General features: G+C 54.8%; 1 protein-coding gene across 4 annotated transcripts in view; it reads right to left on the bottom strand.

Annotated features, from left to right (window-relative positions):
• Positions 1-4,012: 4,012 nt before the first annotated feature.
• Positions 4,013-20,563, bottom strand: part of PPP1R7 (protein phosphatase 1 regulatory subunit 7) — a 29,249-nt gene continuing 12,698 nt past the window's right edge. For all 4 annotated transcript variants that reach the window (XM_045795888.2, XM_045795884.2, XM_045795885.2 and 1 more), the window contains 2 exons: positions 18,132-18,218; positions 4,013-5,146 (listed from right to left, as the gene is read on the bottom strand). In XM_045795888.2, coding sequence (XP_045651844.1) covers positions 4,970-5,146; positions 18,132-18,218 — 264 coding nt within the window. In that variant the 3' untranslated portion in view covers positions 4,013-4,969. The remainder of the gene's footprint in view (positions 5,147-18,131; positions 18,219-20,563) is intronic.

Below are 20,563 nucleotides of genomic sequence, written 5' to 3'. Positions count from 1 at the left end.
GGCCTCCAAGGTCGTGGACAACCTTCCAGCATGAGCCTGGTCTGGTCCAGACCCGTAGGCAGAGAACTGGGAGGGACCGTGTCCTTGCGGCCCTGCCCAGGTGGGGATGGCCACTCACAAGTCCTCACCTTGCCTGGCAAATGGGCAGGAGAGGGGACTGGCATAGCCGGCTGGCCAGGGGCAAGGTCTCCCAGCTCCTGGAACAGGATCTGCCTTTGTTTGAGAAGGGGGTGTGGGGCTCTGGGTCTGCAAACAGAGGCAGCCCATTTTCCTAGAGCCTTTCCACGTCCCACATGCAAATGCCACGGTCCTCCCAGCAAAGGACACCACTCATCCTTCTCCCCTGATTTACTTAGGGATGTCAGCTGTCAGCTGCTGCTGTGGAAGGTTTGGGAGAGGTGGCATCGGGCAGGGGCAGCCGCAGCGGGGCTGGCCGCCACTCCACCTGCTGGGCCACCTGCCCGGAGACACTGAGGGCCCGGGCTGCACAGCCAGCTCTGCCACTTCCTGGGTGTGACCCCAGGGTCCATCTGTGAAAGGGGGTGCAGCCTCACTGCAGGGCGGAGGGTCCCAGCCCTCCCGGTCCCTCTTGGGCCCAGAAGCCCACTCCGTCCTCCCCACAGCGCTGCTCTCTTGGGGCCCTCTTGGGCGAATCCCTGGAGTCGCACTGTCGTCCTGGCTGCATCTCTGACCCCCAGCCCCCTCCCAGGGAGGCCCTGCTCAGAGGGTCGGGGCCCGGCCACCCGGGACACCCTGAGCCAAAGGGTCCACACTGAGCTCTCTGTCTGGGATCCCCGAGATGGGTCCCTGTGTACCAACTGCTAGTACACTGGGGTGAGGCAGGCTGAGAGAGAAGAGGGATACCCGCAGGGGCCTCAGCCTCGGGACGGAAGGTGTGGCCCAGAGTTCTCCCAGCCAGAGGCCCGGGAAGAGGTCCGCTCTCGGGGGCTCCCGGCACTGCTTGCGGTGGCCCAGGGGATGTCCTCCAGAGAAGAGCAGCGGGGCGGCCGCTGGGGACCACGCACGCGGGACACCGGAAACAGCACTCATCCGTCGTAGAGTTGAAATGTTTACTTGATACAATGTTTTATGGTTTGACATTTTTTCAAGTTGCATTACTCTTGCAGTTTTTAAAAGTTAAGAAAAGGAAAAAAAATAAAGCCAGCAAGCTACAGTGAACACAGGTGTGTTGTCGGGTCCCAGGTGTGAGGAAGAGCCCAGGCCCCGGAGCTGCTGCACCGGCCTTTTCTGATGACAACTTGTTACACCCGTTTCTGTAACACTTAGAAATACGTTGGTGGAAGTGGGGGAAAAGCCTCCGACTGCGGCTTCACAGAACCGCTCTTTCTCGCCTCGCAAGTAGACCCAGCAGCTCCGGCAGCCAGGTCCAGGGGCCCGGCACCTGCCAGCTGCGCCCGCCCTTGGCCTCGGGACCCGGGTAGAACCGGTGCGCCTCCTCCCCGGGGGTGGGTCCCTGCGGCGAATGGTCCTCGTAGGGACCGCCAGCTGGGGGCGCTGCTGCTCCCGACACTCACCTGCCCTGCACTCAGTCTGAGGGCAGGGCTGTCTTCCCGGGCCCCACGTGCTCTCCCCCTCACTCAACCCCTGCCTTCAGGACCCTGCCCTGCCCCTTCCCTGAGTCCGCCTCTCTCCCAAGCATTCCCTCCGCACCGAGCCAGCACCATCCTCCAGGAGGCCGGCTGGTCCCCTCCCGCCCTCGCAGCCATCCTCACTGCTGGCCTCTTGCCGTAGCTGCCCGCACGCCTGGCCCCCTGCCCTGCCCCTCCTCAGGGTCCATCCCCTGCCGGGAAAGCCTCCCCACTCCACCCTCCAGCCTCCCGGGCCGCCACAGCTGGCTCCCCATGCGGGCTCTGCCCACCAAGTGCCCCAAGCCCACGGGTTGGGGTTCCAGGGCCTCCTTTTCGTGTCCCCCCACCCCCACCCATCCAGGATGCTCTGAGGCTTCCCTCTCCCCGCCCTCTGCTCGGCCTCCTCCCCCAGGGTGGGTCTGACCCGGGTCTGCCCCTCATCAGGGTCACCCCACCCCTGCCGCCAGTGAGCCCATTCACATGCTCTGCTTTCTCCCGAACGGCAAGTCGCCTTCTAACTACACGGTTGTCTCCGGTTGTCGCTTCGTCTACGCCCCCAAGGGCAGGGATTTTTTAAAATCTTAAAAAAAAAAAATTAAGGCTTGTTTTGTTCCTTGATGTATCCCAAGTACCTCAAAGGACCCTGAACCTCCCCATGCACCAGGCTTTCCCCACGCTTAATTATTCCTACCGCCACCTCTGCTGCCCCCTCCCCGTCTCCTAGGCCGGGTCTGTGCTTGGGGTTGTTTCAGACCTCGAGCCGAGCCGAGGGCTGCTCTTGGTGGTCCCTCCTGTCTGTGTGCACCCTTGCGGAACCCTCTCCCACGGACACGTGGTTTCTGCGGCTGTGGCCTCCTTGGGTCCCTGACTGGGCGCTGTGGCTGCTTCCTGCCAGGGAGCATGGACCGAGGCGCCCAGGGCTGGGTGCGCTGTTTGAGGCTCGGGGTGCACCTGGGGTCCCTCCCTGAACCCGGGGCCTGAGTGCGGGTGCCCTCCTGGATGCCCCGCGCCTGGAGCTTTCTAACTGGCTGATTGAGGGTAGGCACACAGGGACAGCCCCTGTCCCCTGTTCTCGGATGGTGGCGTGGGGGACGGCGGGGGCGGCTCGGCCCTCTGGCTTCCTTGACGTGCCTCCTCTTGCCTTGGGCCACTCTCCACCGAGGTTCTTTGAGGAGGCCTTTGCCGGGTGTAAACACCGTGAGCGTCTTTGCTCGCTGTCTGCTCTCCTCATGGCATCCCGTGCGCTGCAGGAATTGCACTTCTGTCTAATGAACCCACCAGAGGCCGATCTCGCGGTCCTGCTTTGGGGAGCCCACAGCCCCTCCTCCGATGTTCCCATTCACACCGGGGTTTCAGACCCCCCGGACTTGGCGCTGCAGGGACGTCCTGCCCAGCCCTGCCTGGCGCCCGGTGTCCCTCCAACCCGGTCTGCAGCCTTCGGGATCCAGCAGGAAACTGCCTCTTGTCCAAAGTGGTTCAAGGTTCAGTGTGGGTTTAGGGCTCAATGAGCCCCTCAAACATGCAGATGGCACACGGCTAGGACAGTGCTGGGTTCAGCACACGCTGTCCCGCCCCCTCCACCCCCGAAGTTTCCTGGTCTGTGAAGGCACAGATGCCCTGGCCAAGCGTCTCCGTCCCATCCCCACGAGGGCGGGCCTGGGGAGGCCTTCTCCCACTGTCCTGCTTGCTCGAGGCTCTTCGGGTTTCTTTTGCTACCTGCGAGGAAACACCTGTTCAGTTAGCGGCGACGGTCGGACTACGGCCTCCCGTGCGCAGTTTATAAGCTATCGCCCCCTTTCCTAGTCCTCGCCACGGTGAGCGCGGGCACCGTCTCTGCCGTCACCGGCCACGCTCTGCCTCCCAGATTAAAAAGCGATGACCTCATGGCTGACGTCACACACTGTCTTTTCGGGGCACGTCCCGTGCCAGGGCCAGAACGCCGCCCCAGCTTCGCAGAGGGCTCCGCAGGCCCGTCACCCCCGCACCCCTGCCGGGAGTGGCGCTGGGCTCCCGAGGGTCTGCACCTCGTGCTGGGGGTGGGGGCAGGGCTCCTGGGAACAACGCTGTCAGCAAGGGCACTCCAGTCCTGATCCTTGTGCCTTAACTTTCTTCTGTGGCCTCCAGGGCGGTCACACTAAGGCCCTTTCAGGGCCGGCACCAACCCCCCCCCCCCCTTGTGCAGCATCTGCTCTCCGTAGGCAGCTGCTCCTGGCTTCCGGCCACATGGTTAATTTTCATGGAGATTAGACTCGGGAACTGGACGTGAGCTTAAACTTCAGGCCGACTACGGCCACATCTACAACTCCTGGCAGGGGTCATCTGGCCGCCCGGGCACCTCTGACCTGCTTGGGCTGCTCATGAGGGTGGAGGAGGAAGGGCAGCCCCGGCAAGATGTGGCTACTGAGCACCTGGAACGTGGCAAGTGCAGCCGAGGGAGTGAATGTTTTATTTCATTTTAACACATTTAAATTTGAATTAAAGCAGCCACACGGGGTGGGGAGCGGTGCCTGTACTGGACGGTGGCACTCTACAGTCTTGGAGAAGGGACCTCCGGTGACCACTTGATTCAGTCCTCTTTCTGCAGAAGGGAAATCTGAGACCCCAAGAGCGGATGAGGTCCTGTAGCATTAAATTCAGACCCGGGTGACTGTCGATGTAACTCTTCTAAGAAGCTGGCACGAGGACGGGGTGAGACTGGGAAGCGACACTGGAAGCGGTCAGGAGACAAGCTCTTTGGAGCAGGTCTTGCGCAGAGCCTCGGCGGGGTCCGCGCTCTGTCGGCAGCTCCGCGCAGCCGGGCCCTCAGGAAGCCGCCCCTCTCGCGCTCACGGGCCGCCCTACCCTCGGAGAGCTGTGGCCCGGCTGGATGGACGGCCCGGATGGACGGCCCGGCCTCGGTCGGCAAGGGGCCTGGCGCACGGCCATGGCTGTCAAGGAGCCCAGGGGGTTGCAGCACACGGGACTGCGCGATCCTATGCCCACGGGTTGGTTCTGAAACACGCAGGCTTAGAAAAACCCTGGCGTCACCTGGTCTGTAAGACCAAACCGCTCTGGGCTGCCAGGCCGGCCCCGAGTGCCCCACCCGGGGCAGCGCCCTCACTCCCACTGGCCCGCCCTTCTCAGGAGGGTCGAGGCCTCCCTGACAGAAGGAGGAAACAGACGTGGCAGGAGCGCCACGGGCACAACACCCGGTGGCGGCATACGGGCCACGGCGTCCCGAAGCGGCGCGGGCGTCACACACGGCGATTATCACTCAGTGCCTTTTTATTGCCATTGGGTTTGTGACTGCTGCGGGCGTGCCGGCTTCAGGAGCGACGGGTGGGTAAAAACCGTGGCTGGGAAGTTCCTGTGGAGACAGGGCCGGCAGGAGCCCCGAGGACTCAGAACCTGACGAAGGTGGCATCGATCTGCCGCACGGTGGGCAGGGCCAGCATGATCTTCCGCCTGTACTGGGGGTCCTTCTGCAGGGGGTTGCGCTCCAGGTACACCGTCTCCAGGCTCTTAGCTGCTTTCAGCTCATCGAGGTCGCTCCAGCTCTCGAGGAGATTGTCGTTCATCTGGGAGGAGACGCATACACGTTAGGAAAGCTTCTAGGACAGAACAGCCTCCAGCCCCCCACCCCCACATCTGAGTTCGAGGCCACCGACGCGGTCCAGTCCTCCCCACTCGGAAGACAGCGTGGTGTCTTCCCCGGCACCTCAGGGAGCCCTCTGTCACCTCCTGGCCGCCTTTCAGCAGCGCCCAAGGGGAACACTCTCACTCACGCCGAGAATTTGGGCCACATCACCAAATGGGCTAATCCGAGTTAAGATTAGCAGAGAAAAGACAAAGCAACACTGCTTGCGAGCCCCGCCGCGTCTCCAGGCAAAGTGGGAAAGCAGGTTCGACTGTACTTTCTACAAACCAACTTGTTCTTGTTCCCAAGGCTTGACGATGTGCTCTGACCGTAACACGGCCAGCAGGGCAGAGGCCACGCCAACTAAATGTCTATCGGTCCCGTAAGTTAAGTTGCCTGTAGCCTGTCCTGCTAGGATCCCCACTGCTGGTGTCTGTGAGGGAAATGCCCCGCCACCACTGATCTCCCCCTGCCCATGTGATGTCCCCAGTATACAAAGCTGCACGAGGGGCTCAGAGGTCTGAGTTGTACGGCTCAAAGCAGGTTAGGGTCCACCCTCCTGACCACCAAGGCCACCTGGAGGGGACCGGCCCGAGCCGGGAAGAGTTCTCTGACTTTTTAAACCACGGTCAAGACGAGGGCATGGCAGGCCTCTGGCTTCACAGTGCCCGTCGCAGCACGTGCCTCTGACGCTCGGTCCACACCTATCCTGGGGTTGGTCATGGCTCCTCCACGGGGGGCAGGGCAGGGGGCGCAGAGGGACACGTGAAAACAGATGAAGGCGCTCGAGGGCCTGGGTGGAGGTGGAGGCGAGGGCTCGGGCCGGCGCGTGTGGGAGGGGCCGCGCACGTACACGTTCAGCAACCAGCTCCCGGGAAAACCGAAAAGCCCTGACTGGTACCGCCTGCCAATGTCTGTGGTGCAGACACCCCGCGGCGGCTGATTTCACGCCACCGACACCACGTCCCCGAGAGCAGAGCTGGGATGAGGCGCAAAGCTGCCCCCGACAAGCCAGCGTTAAGTTGGCTCCAGCCCGTCTGCTCACAAGGGTTTTGGATGACAGGAACTTCAAATAAAGGGCAAGCTGAAGAGCTGCTGGGAGCGTAGGCATCACTACCGAGGGCGTGCCACACCAGCTTCGTACCTGCTGGTCTGATCCCCCAGGTCCCATCGTGCCGGTTCTAGAAATCACACGTGGACAGATGGTGGCCCCGGGGCCCTCCCACACGCACAGAGGCAGAGAGCAGGGGCCCCTCCCAAGGGACAGACCTGTCCTCTGTGAACTTATGGGGGCAGAGGCCACGGGGTGGCCCATTTCAACTCCACTTACAGAGCAGTGATGACAAGAGCTGCCCACACTTGGGCAATGAGCTTGCAACGAGAAGAAAGTGGAGCCACTCCAGGAACCCACGTATGGCCCCTCGGCAGGAACGCCAGAGAGGAGTTCAAGCCCTCGACGGGCTGGACGAAGGCTCCTTGAAAGATTTTCCCAGTCTCAGTGCTCTGAGATCACATCAGTCAGCATGGAATTCTGTGCCGCTGCCCTGGGTTTGGCACATGGCCGCTCAGCACCTGGATGGATGTGTGAGAAGCCGCCATGCACCAGGCTGTGTCTGTGACCGAGGGGGGGGCAGCTGAGGACACGAGGTGGCTGTGGTGAAGGTGGGCAGATTGTGGGGACTTTGCGGGACTCCGACTTTCACTCCGAGGTGAGAGTGCAGCCCTTGGAAGGTGTGGACTGTAAAAGGATCACTGTTGTGTGGCGCGTGCTGTGGGGTGCACGTCAGGGAGGACGGCGCTGGGGCCACGGGGGTAGCGGCACAGGGCAGAGGCTAGATTCCGGGTAGAAGGGAGAAGGCTTGTGTGTGATGTCTAAGAGAAAAGGAGAAATAAAGGAAGATTCCAAGAGTTTTGGCCTCAAGAACTGGGAGGCTGGAGTCCACTTTTACTGATGTTGAACCAAGCAGAGGAGGGCTTGGGGAGGGAGGCTCCTGGGCTCAGGGCAGGACGTGCCGCTGTGTTTGGGTGGCAGACAGTCAGCCAACAACACCCCGTGCTGGGAGCACACATGGGTACTTATTTAGATGGGAGAGGCTCATTAGGAAAAGAGAAGAGAGAGAGAGTACAAGGCTGAACTGTGGGCACTCTAGAGACTGGTGGGAGGAAACCAACCAAGGAGAACCAGCAAAGAAGACGGACGCACGACCAAGGTGAAGGCGGAACCAAGAGACTGATATCCTGGAAGCCACATGAAGAACGTGTTTCAGGGAGAAGTGATCCCGCACTGGGGAGGTCTACTGAGGTCAATGTCAGGTGAGGGGTGCAAGGGACACGGCATCTGGCTCTGTGTCCGCTGGGGGAGAGCTAGTCCCGATGTTCCCTGGGCAGCGGAGCAAGGCACCGGCCCCTGGGATGAGCCTGGCTGTTGGGCCCTGCTGCTGGCTGGGGTGCACGCCACTTCTAGGCAACGGGAAGCGCTTGCTGGACCGTGTCTGAGAGAGTGCGGGGGTGAGGGCACAGCAGACACACCCAGGTGACGAGGCTGGCTGCAAAGAGGGCAGAGATAGCAGAGGGAGGCGGGGTCCTGGCCAAGGGCCGTGGAGGGCTTTTAGGGTGGGAGGTGCTGCAGCATGCTCCTATGTGGGTGGAAAAGACTTTGTGGGGCTGGGGCAGGGGCGCTGCTGGCGGGGTGACCCTGAGTGAAGAGGATGTGGCCTCAGAGGACTGCTTCATCCGCTGTGAGGGAGGCTGGGAGTGTGGGGTCTCTCTTCAGCCAGGACCGCCGCTGAGGGCAGAGGAAATGGACCCGGAGAAGAGTGACTGAGCTCGGACCCAAAGGCAGGAAGGCACTGGGGGGGTAGGTAGGATGGGCTCACCTGAGGGTGAGGAGGTGAAGGCAGCGTGATGCCAGATCCCTGGGGACCCTTCTACACGGACACTGAAACAAGGACTACGTGTGGCCGGAGCGGTGCTGGAGCGCGAGTGGGGTTCTGACATCAAGGGAGGGAGGGGCTGAGGCCACAGGGGCCGTGCGCTGGGAGGTCTTTAGGGAGGAGGAGGAAGAGTCGGGAGGTGGTAACGAGAACAACACAGCCCACCTCCAGGCCCACCCAGAGATAAATCTGTACTAAACAGCGATGGTTTGGTTTTTCACCACTACTTTTTCTTAAGCATATCTAGTTTTTTCTTATTTACATATCTAGTGATTTTGGATCGAACACTAGACATTGTGGATAATATGCTATAGAGACTGGATTCTTTGAACAGCGTTGATTTTTTGTTCTAACAAAGCAACTCAATTACTCACTGATCAGCTTCGGGCTGCGTGGGCTTCGTGTCACACGTTGTCAGGGCCCCCTTAACTCGCTGGGGACCAACCTCCAAACTCCACCTGCTCTGGAGATATTTTTGAAGCCCGACTTCAGACTTTATTAGGGTGGGTTTGAAGTGGGTCCAATCTGAGCCTGTGATCCTTACCCTCAGGAATGGCCTTTCTGGAGTCTAGCTGGGAGCCAAGAGTGTTGGCAAGATCCCTCTACTTGGGCAGGGCTGAGCCGCACCCACCCTCAGCGGCACTACTGGGTGAGCCTTGAGGGGGGTGGCCTTGTGCCCAGACTGCTCAGCCCTCCGCCATGGGCTGGCAGGGGATCCCCACACAGACTTCTGGGGCCCCTTCTCTGCACAGCTACCCCCTCTCCAGTGCCGTGTCTTGCCGTAAGCTTTGATCTCTGCTTCTTCAGCTCAACCGAACTGCCACACTCTCCCAGGGGCGCTGGCAGCCTATGCGCTGCCCAAGTAGAGCCAAACCATCTTTGTACTTGGTCATGGCCAGAGGGCGAGTCTGTGACCAGTTCCACAGCCACGGCCAGACAACTGTCTTGAATAACTTTCTGCGATGACGCATACGTCCAGACCCACCTATTTAAGGAACCCTATTTTCATAGAACTTCTTGTGGGCCTACTGTGCCACCTGCTTTGGGAGAGCTAGATTTCCAGAACCCAGGTCTTGGCCCTTGTGGAGGGACCAAAGCCCATGTCACGAGGGCTCTGACATGGAGAAGGCTCTGTTGTCAGCGTGAGCGAGCACCTCCCCTGGAAAGGGATACCGGAGAACTCTTTTAGGACAGATTCTTAAGTGCTGTTCTATCAAGCATAAGACTATCCACTTGTACAACTTGAGCTGCTCCCATGGCCAAGTGCAAAGTGAGATGCCGTGGCTGTGCTGGGGAGGTCAGTTAAGACAAGGAGCGCACTGAAGTGCACAATCACTAAATGGTGCCTGTACCTCCTTGCTTTTACCTTAGAACACACAACAAGTATACTCACCTAACAAGCCGCAGTAAGACACTGTTTGGAAAAAACATGTTTTTTTGTGGCATAGTCTGCTTAAAAACATATTCCCGCCATCATGGTGGCTGACGCCGGCATCCGCTCTGGCACAGGGGCCGTGGCGTGCCTGTGTCCTCCTGGGTTTCACTATCTGGCTTTGTTCCTATCTGCCACACAGCAGCACTAATACCTGCCCGTCACTCGTCTGTGGTGGGGGGCTATCTCTATAAACTCCAGATCTCATCACTTAGGACGAGCCACAGCCCAGCCTCAGGGCAGTTTTCTCCAAGATTCAGTGAGTGCGGAACTGGAAGTTTTATCACCACTGGTGGAACACGGATGTCTTTGATACAGATAATTCTTAGAGTCTTATCTCTGTATTTTTCCAAAATGGAACACAAAACCATTCACTTGCATTGTTTCCATACACATTCCAGGGTCTCCTGAGCCCTGGGCGGGGGAACGATGTTACACTCATGAGGGGAAAACTGATCGCCTTCATGTTTCTCCTTTTAAGTTCTTCACAACAGGGATGTAAAGGAGCAGGGCTGGGGTGGGACCCTTCCCTTCCTAGAGTATCTCCTCAGAAGGTACAATTGTTAGTCTCTTTTAATCCAAAAGATTTCCCACCTTGTACTCACAATTTTCTTCTGTTAAATGAAATTGACTTTTTAAAGAAACCCAGTTAAAACTGCCTTGTAAAATGCTGCTCATTCTGGATTTATCCACTTGTGTTGTGGTGTCATTTAGCTTGTTCTTCTAGCCTCCATATCTCCTGCAAATTTGAAGTTAGGTCTAAATGCTCGGTTAGAGCAGATTAAACATTTTTGGCAAGTATGCTTTATAGATGAGTCAAATCAGGGGACATATAGCATCAGGTTGTCCCACTATCAGGGATGGTAAGTTTGATCACGTTGGTAAGCTGGGGAGCACATTTCCCTCTTTCAGTTAGCAAATTCTATGTGGGGTGACACACAGCAGACATCCAGCTCTCCAGTGACAAGCGTTGCCTGAATCCACTACTGGAATTATGCTACAGAATGTGTCCCATCTGACATTTTCCTTGTAGACTTCTCATGGTTATCAAGACTCAAACTTCACAGGACGTATTTCTCTGCCTTATGATGGTTTTTGGGCTGATATTTATATAGAAAACATACACTTAATTTCCCCCAAACTCAGTAACATCTTAGAGGTGTGGGAGAATTCTCAAGTTACATTTCATACACCACTCGTAGAATGTCAAAATCACTTATTTTTTGAAAATCAGTAGGACATTTCAATAAAGGGAAGGTGTGCCTTGTTGCTGCTGGTGTCAAAAGAGGTGTCTACTACTTCATATAATGGTAGGGACTCAAGAGAGAGAGGCAGAAAGAGCCTCCGTGACAGAGGCCGGTCTTTTCATAACCCAATCAGGGAGGTGAAGTCCTGTTGCTTCTGCTGTATTTTGTTTGTTAGAAACGAGTCAGTGAGGCCCGCACACACTCATGGATGCTAGGACCTGGGCGAGGGGGACATGTTACCAATTGCCTCCCGTGCCTTTTACTGAGATTTTTTTCTCCTCGTTACGGGTCACATTCTCCTGCTTCTTTGCACACTGAATACTGTGGATGCAACGCTGCTCACAGAGTCTGAGTTTTGCCATCCTCCCTTAACAAGCGTGGGTCTGGCAGAGCCTCTTGGTCCTGTGGAGGCTTGGTCACAGGCTCTGGGAGAGTGCTTTATCCGCCCCTGACGGATGGCTGTGCCGGGGTGTCAATGGAGTTTCTGGGGTGTTTGGCATCATCCCTCTGCTCTGGCAGGTCGGAACGCCAGTGCCTCCACGGCCTCGTGGTGTTTGGAATCTCCACCTGGCCTCGAGTCCCCACAGCTGTCCGCTGCTGGGACACATACGTGCAGCTGATTTGTTGGCTAAGGAAGCCCCAGGCTTATCGCTAGGGCTCCGTCCCTGTGCAGCAATCTCCCTGCTGCGCACTTGCCCAGAACATTTCAGCCCCCGGGAGTACCAGCCCCGATTTCCGCCTCCGTTGTCCAGGGAAACAGCGCTGAGTCTGTGCCCACTTGTCTGCGGCAAGTGCCCTCAGCTGCGGGCCAGGGTGTGAAACATTAACAAACTGCAAAGCATTCTCAAAAGTAGACTACGCAAACAGACACCCTAGAAGAAGTCGCAGCTGGCGCCCCCCAGGTCCCACCGGGACCGTTCATGCAGGTTATCCCTTCCGGTATTTCTCTTTGCAGAAATGAAGGACAGAGGTATTGTTATTGTTCATACACTTTATATGGGTGTCCACAGGGTCACTTATTCCGGGCTGCACACGACGTATCTGGGGCCTGTCCATGCTGGTTTCTGGGAGCTGTGATGAGCTGGTGAAGGGGAGGCTATCAAGGAAGCTTCCAACCTCTCTGCTGTTTCCTGCTCAGCCTCACATGTCTTCCTGCCCGTGACCTTCGCCTCTCCCTCCCTAGGTCACTGATTTCTGCTGATTCACCGTTGACGTTTCTCCTAAACTCATTCCCTTCTTTCTGACCCTGCTGCGGCTGCCTCAGGCCAGGTCTGCTCACGTGGCCATAGTGGCCGAAGAGACAGCCGTGGAGGGCCCCGGGCCCCTGCTGGCCTCCGCGGTCCTGCCAGCACGAAGCGCACTTCAGCAGCCACACGCTCGCCTCCTCAGCCTCCATGGAAACACACCTGCTTCTCCTTTTCTTCCCGGGCATAAAAATGCTCATTGCCGGAAAGCGGGGAGTACAGCAAAGTATTAAAAGAAAGGTAAGAATCACGCACAGTCCCGCCACATGAGGAAGACCGCTGTCGACGTTCTGCTTTCTTCAGCCTTCTCTGGGAGCCCATCTCCCTCGGCAGAGAGGGAGTTTTACCTCTTGTTCTCTTAGAATATACTTTTCTACACATTTGCTTTTCACTTATGAAAGAAATACATGCTTGGTATGGAAAACTTGGAGGAACCAAACAGTATAAAGAGACACAGGAAAACCAGCTACATATTTATAATCCAGAGACCAAGGCTTCTCGTTTCTGTGTCCGCACTTCTAGTCCTTTCTCTGCCTGTATGTGTCCACAGGCACTGAGTTCAACAACACCTGGATCTCCCCCAAAATACTCTGGGTATCCCCTTTTTCATCAATACTATATCATGAGCATTTTTCCGTAATTAAATCTCCTTTAAAACATCATTTGAAGGTCTTGTTTTATAGTGGCGTATTTCATCATATGGATATATCATTTTATTATTCTCAAAGGTGGAAAAATTGTATGACTAACATAAACCTAAAATTTCAGAAGAAAATCTGGGTAATTGTTTTTACAAGGTTTGGGTTTATAATCTTTTCTGAACTGGACACTAAACACAGAAAAGCAAGGAAAAGACAGATTTGTCTTCTGTGTAATCTGGTCTTTTTCTTTCTTACAATGAACAGATAGACTTTATCAATAGAAAATACAACAAAGCTATTTCCATTGTAAAACAACGAATCCTGATATTTATGTATTTTTTTACGTAAATCTTTGAACTTCTCATCATTTTGTTAGGGTCTCAAGGCCCTGAAGACTCCACAGAGCCTGTGTGCCGACAAGAGTCCCACCAGAGTCCACGGAGCGCCTGCCGCAGCACAGACCGCGTTCCAGCAAAGGCTCTGCCCACCTGGCAGCCCAAACGTCGCATCTCACTGTTTCAGTGTGTTTTAAAAATTAATGAAATAGAAAATGTTTTCTGTTACTTCTTACTCTGTGACTTGCCTGTTCATGCTCTACCCCATTTTTTTTTAGGATTTTATTTATTTATTTGAGAGAGAGATGGAGCAAGCGAGAGAGCACAAGCGGGGGGAAGGGTGGAGGGAAAGGCCGAGGGGGAATCCCAAGAAGACTCCCTGCTGAGTGTGGAGCCTGCTGCGGGGGCTCTATGGCACGACCTGTGAGATCATGATCTGAGCTGAAATTACCACTTGGACGCTTAACCCACTGAACTACCCCGGGGCCCCTCTACCCTGTTTTCCAATGGCCCCTCTGTATGAGCTGTGTTTAATATAGGGATATTAACCTTTAGCTCACATATTTGCACAAGCATGTTTTTCAATGTTACCTACAGGTGGTCTCTGTCCAACTAACCAACCTTCCCCTCCTAAGTTCCTTCCTCTCATGCAACCAGGGGTGTGCCAGACACTATTCCTGGGGCCAGTGAGGTAAGAGTGAGCAAACAGGGGGGCGCCTGGGTGGCACAGCGGTTAAGCGTCTGCCTTCGGCTCAGGGCGTGATCCCGGCGTTATGGGATCGAGCCCCACATCAGGCTCCTCTGCTATGAGCCTGCTTCTTCCTCTCCCACTCCCCCTGCTTGTGTTCCCTCTCTCGCTGGCTGTCTCTATCTCTGTCAAATAAATAAATAAAATCTTTAAAAAAAAAAAAAAAGAAGAGTGAGCAAACAGATTCCTCTGCCCTCACAAAGCTTACACATTGCAGTAGGTGAGAGACAGAAAAATAAAATTAAATAAAGAAACAGGACTCCACTTCAAGTGATGGAATAACTAGAGCTGGACTTGCCTTTTTGTCATAAGCTGGAAAACAGGACAAGTAATGTGAAACCATGGTTTGCGTACGTTGGACAATAGGCAACACAGGACAGTGACTCCCGAGAGCAGGAGAACAAGGGAGGTGAGCTCTGTGCTCACTTGTGGACCACAGGGGAAACCCAAGCACAGCCTGGGGGACACTCTGAGTTGAGGCAGTGCATGCAGTTTGGGGAGGCAGAGGTAGCTGGAATTCCTGGAAAGGGGTGAGTTATGTAGGTGCACCTGGTGTCCCCTGGAATCTTGGACTGAAAACGGACTGTGGATTGGCCCAAGAGCAGCCGCCAGAAGCCATGAGCTGGGCCAGGCCTGAGCTCACTCAGGCAAAGGACACGTTTGTGCTCCTACTGCCCAGAGGCAGAGACTTTGCTAAATGCCCGGGGCATTCGCTCGATACCTGGGAAAGGGCACAGCCTAGAAACAGAGCAGAGAAGCCTCAGAGGACACTGATAAAGCTGAAAACAAAAAGGATCAAGCGGTGACTCAACGTCTGCCAGGTAAAAAGTCCAACACACTTTAAAGGAAAACAACAGAGATCCAGAGTCAATAACTGAACATCTCTTTTTTAAAAAGAGATTTTATTTTTATGTAATCTCTATGCTTAACATGGGGTTTGAACTTGCAACTCCAAGATAAAAGTCGCATGCTCTACGGACTGAGCCAGCCAGGCACCCCAATAACTTACCATCCTCATGGCCAACGTCTAATACAAAAATCACTAGCCATGTGAAAAAGGAAGGCTCTAAGAGAAGCACACATAGAAAGAGAGAAATAGAACCTACAAAAAGAGAACCAAATATTTTTAGAGTTGAAAAATATAACATCTGAGATAAAACGTTGAGTACATGAGCTTAACGGCACATGAACATTGCAGAAGAGAAGGTCGTGACGCCGCAGACACGGGCACAGAAGTCACACAAACGGGAGCGTACAACGTAAAAGGCAGTGACCCAGAGGCCATGTGCCGGACAACACACGCATCACTGGGAGTTTTAGGAAGAAACTGGGGAAGGAGGGGCAGAAAAATGTTTTGAGGAAATTATTTTCAAAAGTTTTCTGCATTTGGCTTTGAAAGCTATACATTCATAGATCCAAAAAGCTCAACCGCACGACACGCGAGCGGCAAGAAAGCAAAGTGATGAAAAGAACATAAAATAGCAGCTGGAGGGAGGAAGGCGCACTGCACACAAAAGGAACACGGACGAGCACGCCGCCGCACCTCCCCTGAGAAGCAGCGTGAACCGGGGCCCCGCGGGGCGTGCACACGGCGCTGCGAGGCCACCCCCGCCACACGCCACATGAGGGCTGCACATCTCTAACACTCCCCTCAAGAACGAAAGCAAAGCAAAGAGACTTTCCAGATAAATCAAAGTTGAAAGAATTGGTTTACACCATGATGCACATTGAAAACGTTAAAATTCTTCAGGAGGAAGGGAAACACCACAGTGCAAACTACACAAAAGAATAAAAAATGCCAGAAATGGTAAAACAAGTGGGTTTTCTTGTTATTAAATTTCCTTTGGGGCCCCTGGGTGGCTCAGTGCATTAAGCATCTGACTCTTGATTTCGGCTCAGGTCGTGATCTCAGGGTCATGAGATGGAGCCCCGTGTCGGGCTCCACACTGAGCGTGGAGCCTGCCTGGGATTTTCTCTCTCTCTCTGCCCTTCCCTCCCCACATGTGTGCTCTCTCTCTCTCCAAAAAAAACAACAAAAACCAAAAACTAATTTTCTTAAAAGATAATGGATACAATGACAGATCAAGCGGTTTATAACCTATCAAAAGTGAAACGTAAGACAATATTAGCTGCTGGAGAGGAAAGGAAGCACGTTCCTGTAAGGGTCTTACGTTGCATGGGATGTGGTGTAATATTACTTGAAGGCAGACTGTGATAAATTAAAAATATACTTTGTGATTCCTACAATAGTCACTAACAATAAAACACACAGACATAAGCAAATATGTCAACAGTGGAAATAAAATGGGCTATCCCTAAAATAATACCGTTTACCCCAATCCAAAAAGAAGACAGGAAAAGAGAGAAAAAGGAACAAAGGAAAAACAAATAGCAAGATGGCAGACTTAAACCCAACCACGGCACAGAATGCAAGTACGTGGAATCATACTAAATACAAGTAGGGCACACACCTCGCTTGAGAGGCAGAGACGGTCAGACTGGAGGAAAAAGCAAACCCCCTGTGTTGTCTACGAGATACATTTTACTTATCATGAGGACACAGGCTGAGTAAATGGATGGAGAAAGATACCCATGGAAACAGTAATCAGGAGAAAGACAGAATGGCCAGATTAACACAGACAGGTAGACCTCAGGACAAGAACAGAAGGCAGTGAGGAAAAGGGACATGCCACTGATGAACAGACAATGCTTCAAGAAGACACTACAATCCTACATGTCTACGCAACTAATAAAAACCTTCAAAATACAAGAAACAACAGCTGATGGAGCTGACAGGAGAAAGCAAGTGCACAGTCATAGCTGGGACATTTCAACATCCTTCTGTTGGTCACTGGAAGAACAAATAGAACATCAATAAACACAGAATTAGGGGGATAAAAATTTATGAGGACTGGCTTCCCATTTCTCCTTCAGAGACTAGTTAACAGCTAAGCACACCCCACGTGTGATATGAGCACAGAAGGGTTTGAGAGATCCTGGTTTGCAACCTACCCTCCTGGAACGCACAATCCTACCTGCTTCACAGGGTTGCTGTCATCAGGAGACGACAACAGAGAGCGGTCTGGACACCGCCAAGCACTGTAAGCTCGGGCTCATTTGTCTCCATCTGGGGTCTAAGCAGCAGCTCCTTTGGTTGTGACAGGGCCGGGACTATCCAGCTTTGAGCCATGGCCAGCCTGCCTGCTTCCCCGATGGCTGGGGTGCCCCACTGGCCCCTACCTGTGGTCTCAGCACCCCACATCCCACGCTCTTGTCTCTTGGCAGGGCACGGAGAAGGAATCACATGTTTCAGAATCAGCTGGTGTCCCTGTCACCCAGGCCCTCTGCCACTGGGTTCCTCGTTTGTCCTTGGGTTTCTCTGTGTGGTTCCTTGGCATCTCCAGAGCCAAACCCCTTTGCTCTGATCCAAGCAGCCTATCCCCAGCCACGCCCTCCTGCAGGGGTGGGCGGCACACTAGACAAACATGGCTCCCTGGTGCCCCCAGCCTGAGACCCTTTTCTTTCCTACCTCTCTAATTCTGGGTCTGGTGTCCCCAGATTTGCTCTGGCATCACAACCTGACACTACCTAAGACCCAGTGCTATTAATAAGGGGCCAGGGACATTTTCACATCGGGCTACCTGCGTTCCAGGGAAACCTGGGTGATCTTTTAAGATGAGGAAAGAAAACCACACAGGATGTGAGCAGGGTCAGCAGCACAGCTAGACAAGGAAGGACCGTGCCTTAGACTCAGCACGAATCCTGGTCAGACTAAGCACATCCAGGACAACACTCGGCTCATAGCATCACAGGGTCAGATGTGTGCAGCGATCCCTGCGGGGCCACCAGCCTGGGGACAGGCAGCACACACCCCCACGGGATCCTGACATGGAGGCCTCAGCTCAGTGATCGTTTCGCAACGCCTCTAGAGGACTCAAGAAGTTAAGACTTCCTACATCCTGTTTCTCTTCCTATTGCTTCTTACCGGCTCTGCGATACGACTCCCCCACACCACACATCAGAGAAGACTCGGCAGAGTCCAGGACGGACTGCACAAACCTGGACGACTTCTCCTTCTGTGGGCATGCCCGCGACGAACGCATGAGCTCCCGGGCTGGGTTCGGCAATTCCAGGGTCTCCCCATGGGGAGCAACCTGGGGCCTGAGATTCTGCTCCCGTGTGATGCTGACGCACAGACAAAGCCAACACCGAACTCCACGACCGTGCCCGCCCGCCTCACCCTCCTGGGGGCTCCGGGGCCGGCGCTGCTGCCCTCGCTCACAGCACCCCACTCGGAGGCATCATTTCAGCAGAAGCAACACCCGCCCCGGCGCGCAGCCACTTACCCAGAACTCCTGCAGCTCTGTTAGGTGGCTGATGTTTTCAATCTTTTTGATTCTATTTGATGCAACGTCCAACATCGTGAGTTTGTTCTAAAATAAGGAGATAAGATTTTGCCTGGATCACCTCAGTTCAACAATGACTGTGACCACGCGCACGGTGTTGGGCGCCAAGCCTCGTGCCGGGGGCGAGCCACCTTCTCTACCCTCACGGCACGGGAGTGCGCTAACAGGTCGGCAGTGCGGCCCCCGCTTCACTCGCACACAGAACGCTCACAGCCACCGCACGGAGCGCTCAGCACCACTGGCACGTGATGCTCCCAGCCCCGGACCCCTGTGCACCAGCGTCCCCGACCTGGTGAGATGCGTGGTCCCAGAGGAGCAGAGTGACACCCCCTGGAAGCAGGGCAGGCCTGGGGCTCGGGGCAGGCTTCTGGGTGGGCTCTGAAGAAGGGGTGAGACTTGCAGTGACCTCTATTCAGCCTACCTTGAGAACACGCGCAATACGTCAAAAATAATCCTCAAAATAGTAGTTATGTCTTCACTTAGAGACGAGGAGCCTGGGGCTCGCCAAGGGGAGGAAACTGCCCAGGTACGATCAGAGGTGGCAGAAGGGGCACTGCTGGCCCCAGGCTGTGCTCCTGGAGGACGCCCTTCTTCTGGGAAGAGGCAAACGCCCAGGTGCTGAGGGAGAGTGCGTCAGGTGCCAGCCTGGGATTTACAGCTGACAGAAGAGAGCAGAAGGGGCGCTCGGCCCTGTGCGGACAGTGTCCAGAGTGACCAGGCAGCCTCTGCAGGCCCACGCTGGGTCTCCTGTGTCTAGCCTGTGCCCCACGGTCCCTGCTCCTAAGAACGCTCAGCAGACACTCTCTTTCCAATACACATCAGCTAAGCCTCGGGAATATTTTTTTAAAGCTCAGTTTTAAGATTTAACAGAGCTGAATAGCACTGTAGTAAAAATGAAGTCTGTTAAAGCTTGCATTGCTTGCTGAACCAGGTTTAATCAAAAGAGCCAGCAAATTTTTCCAAAATCCAAAGGGAAACATTTAGAAGTTGGTTGACAGCCACAGATGAACGCTCATTCCCTTCTCGTCCACCCATTTCTGACTGTGGATCCCTTCTTACATTTTCTGCTGCATTCCTGGGATTCTGATTCCAAATCCTCCCAAGTTTTAAGGGAAAGTTAAAAACTGTCTCAAAATAAAAACAAATCCATGAACACACACACCAGCCCGCAGCCGTGCTAACTCGGAAGGGCTCCGGCCCTGGTCTGACTCTTTGGGGCCCGCCCCTGCCCGTCTCCTCTGCCCCTGCAATGTCACCCAGCAAGATCACCGGCCAGGCACCCTCCAGGAAGCCCCGGGGTCCACGCCGTGTCACGTGCCAGCTGGGCACAGGCATGCAGAGGAGCTCCTCTGAGTGGCTTGTGTCGGGCCCATCATGTGCGCTCACGTTGCTGTGAGTGCAGTGCGACAGGGAGGCTCCTGCCTTAGGGGCTGGGGGGTCTGCAGCAAACAGGGACTTAGGGGAACTCGGCAGAAGAGGGTGGGTGGCAGGCAGTGCCAGGCCGAGGCCGCCACCGCAGCTATCTCCAGCCCCCCGAACCTGTCCTGCGGTGCTTGGCGTCATCGGGTGTGCGTGTGGGGACACAAGGAGGCTTTGATCGTGATGCGAGCCCCGTACGAGGGCTCAGCACGGGGGCGTTGTGGCTGACGGGACTGGTCCTGGGCCTCTGAGCACAGGGACTCAGCTAAGTGCTCGACACTGTCTTTTCTTCTGGGGAGCTAGACAGTGTTTTGAAAGCTCACCCAAAAGCAAATCAGTAGAGAACTGCTTAAAAAAAAAAAAAAAAAAAAAAAGAGGGACGGGGCAGGGTGGGGAGCAAGCACAGCTGACGGGGCGTGCGCCATGCAGTGACACACCATGGACGACCGTGCGCGCAGGAAGGAAGCCACAGCGGGGTGGGGGTGCCCGAACGCTGGGGAAGGTGGCATCGCCTGTGGTGCTGAGATGGGATTTGCCATTTGGGAAAAACATATGTTTACTTCCTTACCTCCCAGAACAAAAATAAATTCCGCATCAATTAAGAGAGAAAACTTCAACAAACATTTGATCTCCAACTGAATGAAGCCCTGAGGAGCCTGTCACATTGGACCAATGACAAATGTTCTAATAACATAATTACCTTTAAAGCCACAACTGCCTTTACCTTCCTTTCTTTTTCTTTCTCTTTTCTTTCTCTTTTTTCTTTCTTTTCTTTCCTTCCTTCCTTATTATTTTTTTTTCTGTTTTGTTCAGAGGCCCAACAATGAAGTGGAGTTGAACCCAGACTGCAGCGTAGCGCCTACCAGTAAAATTCTACACTCTCACGTCTTCCCCATTTGCTGGGGACCTGCGCTCAGTCACCCATGCTGCAAGACACCACCCTCGGCCCACCC

This window comes from Ursus americanus, chromosome 1 (assembly GCF_024610735.1).
Source record: "Ursus americanus isolate L20-20 chromosome 1, mUrsAme1.1.p, whole genome shotgun sequence".
Classification (NCBI taxonomy): domain Eukaryota; kingdom Metazoa; phylum Chordata; class Mammalia; order Carnivora; family Ursidae; genus Ursus; species Ursus americanus.
This window is presented reverse-complemented; position numbering and strand designations above follow the sequence as displayed.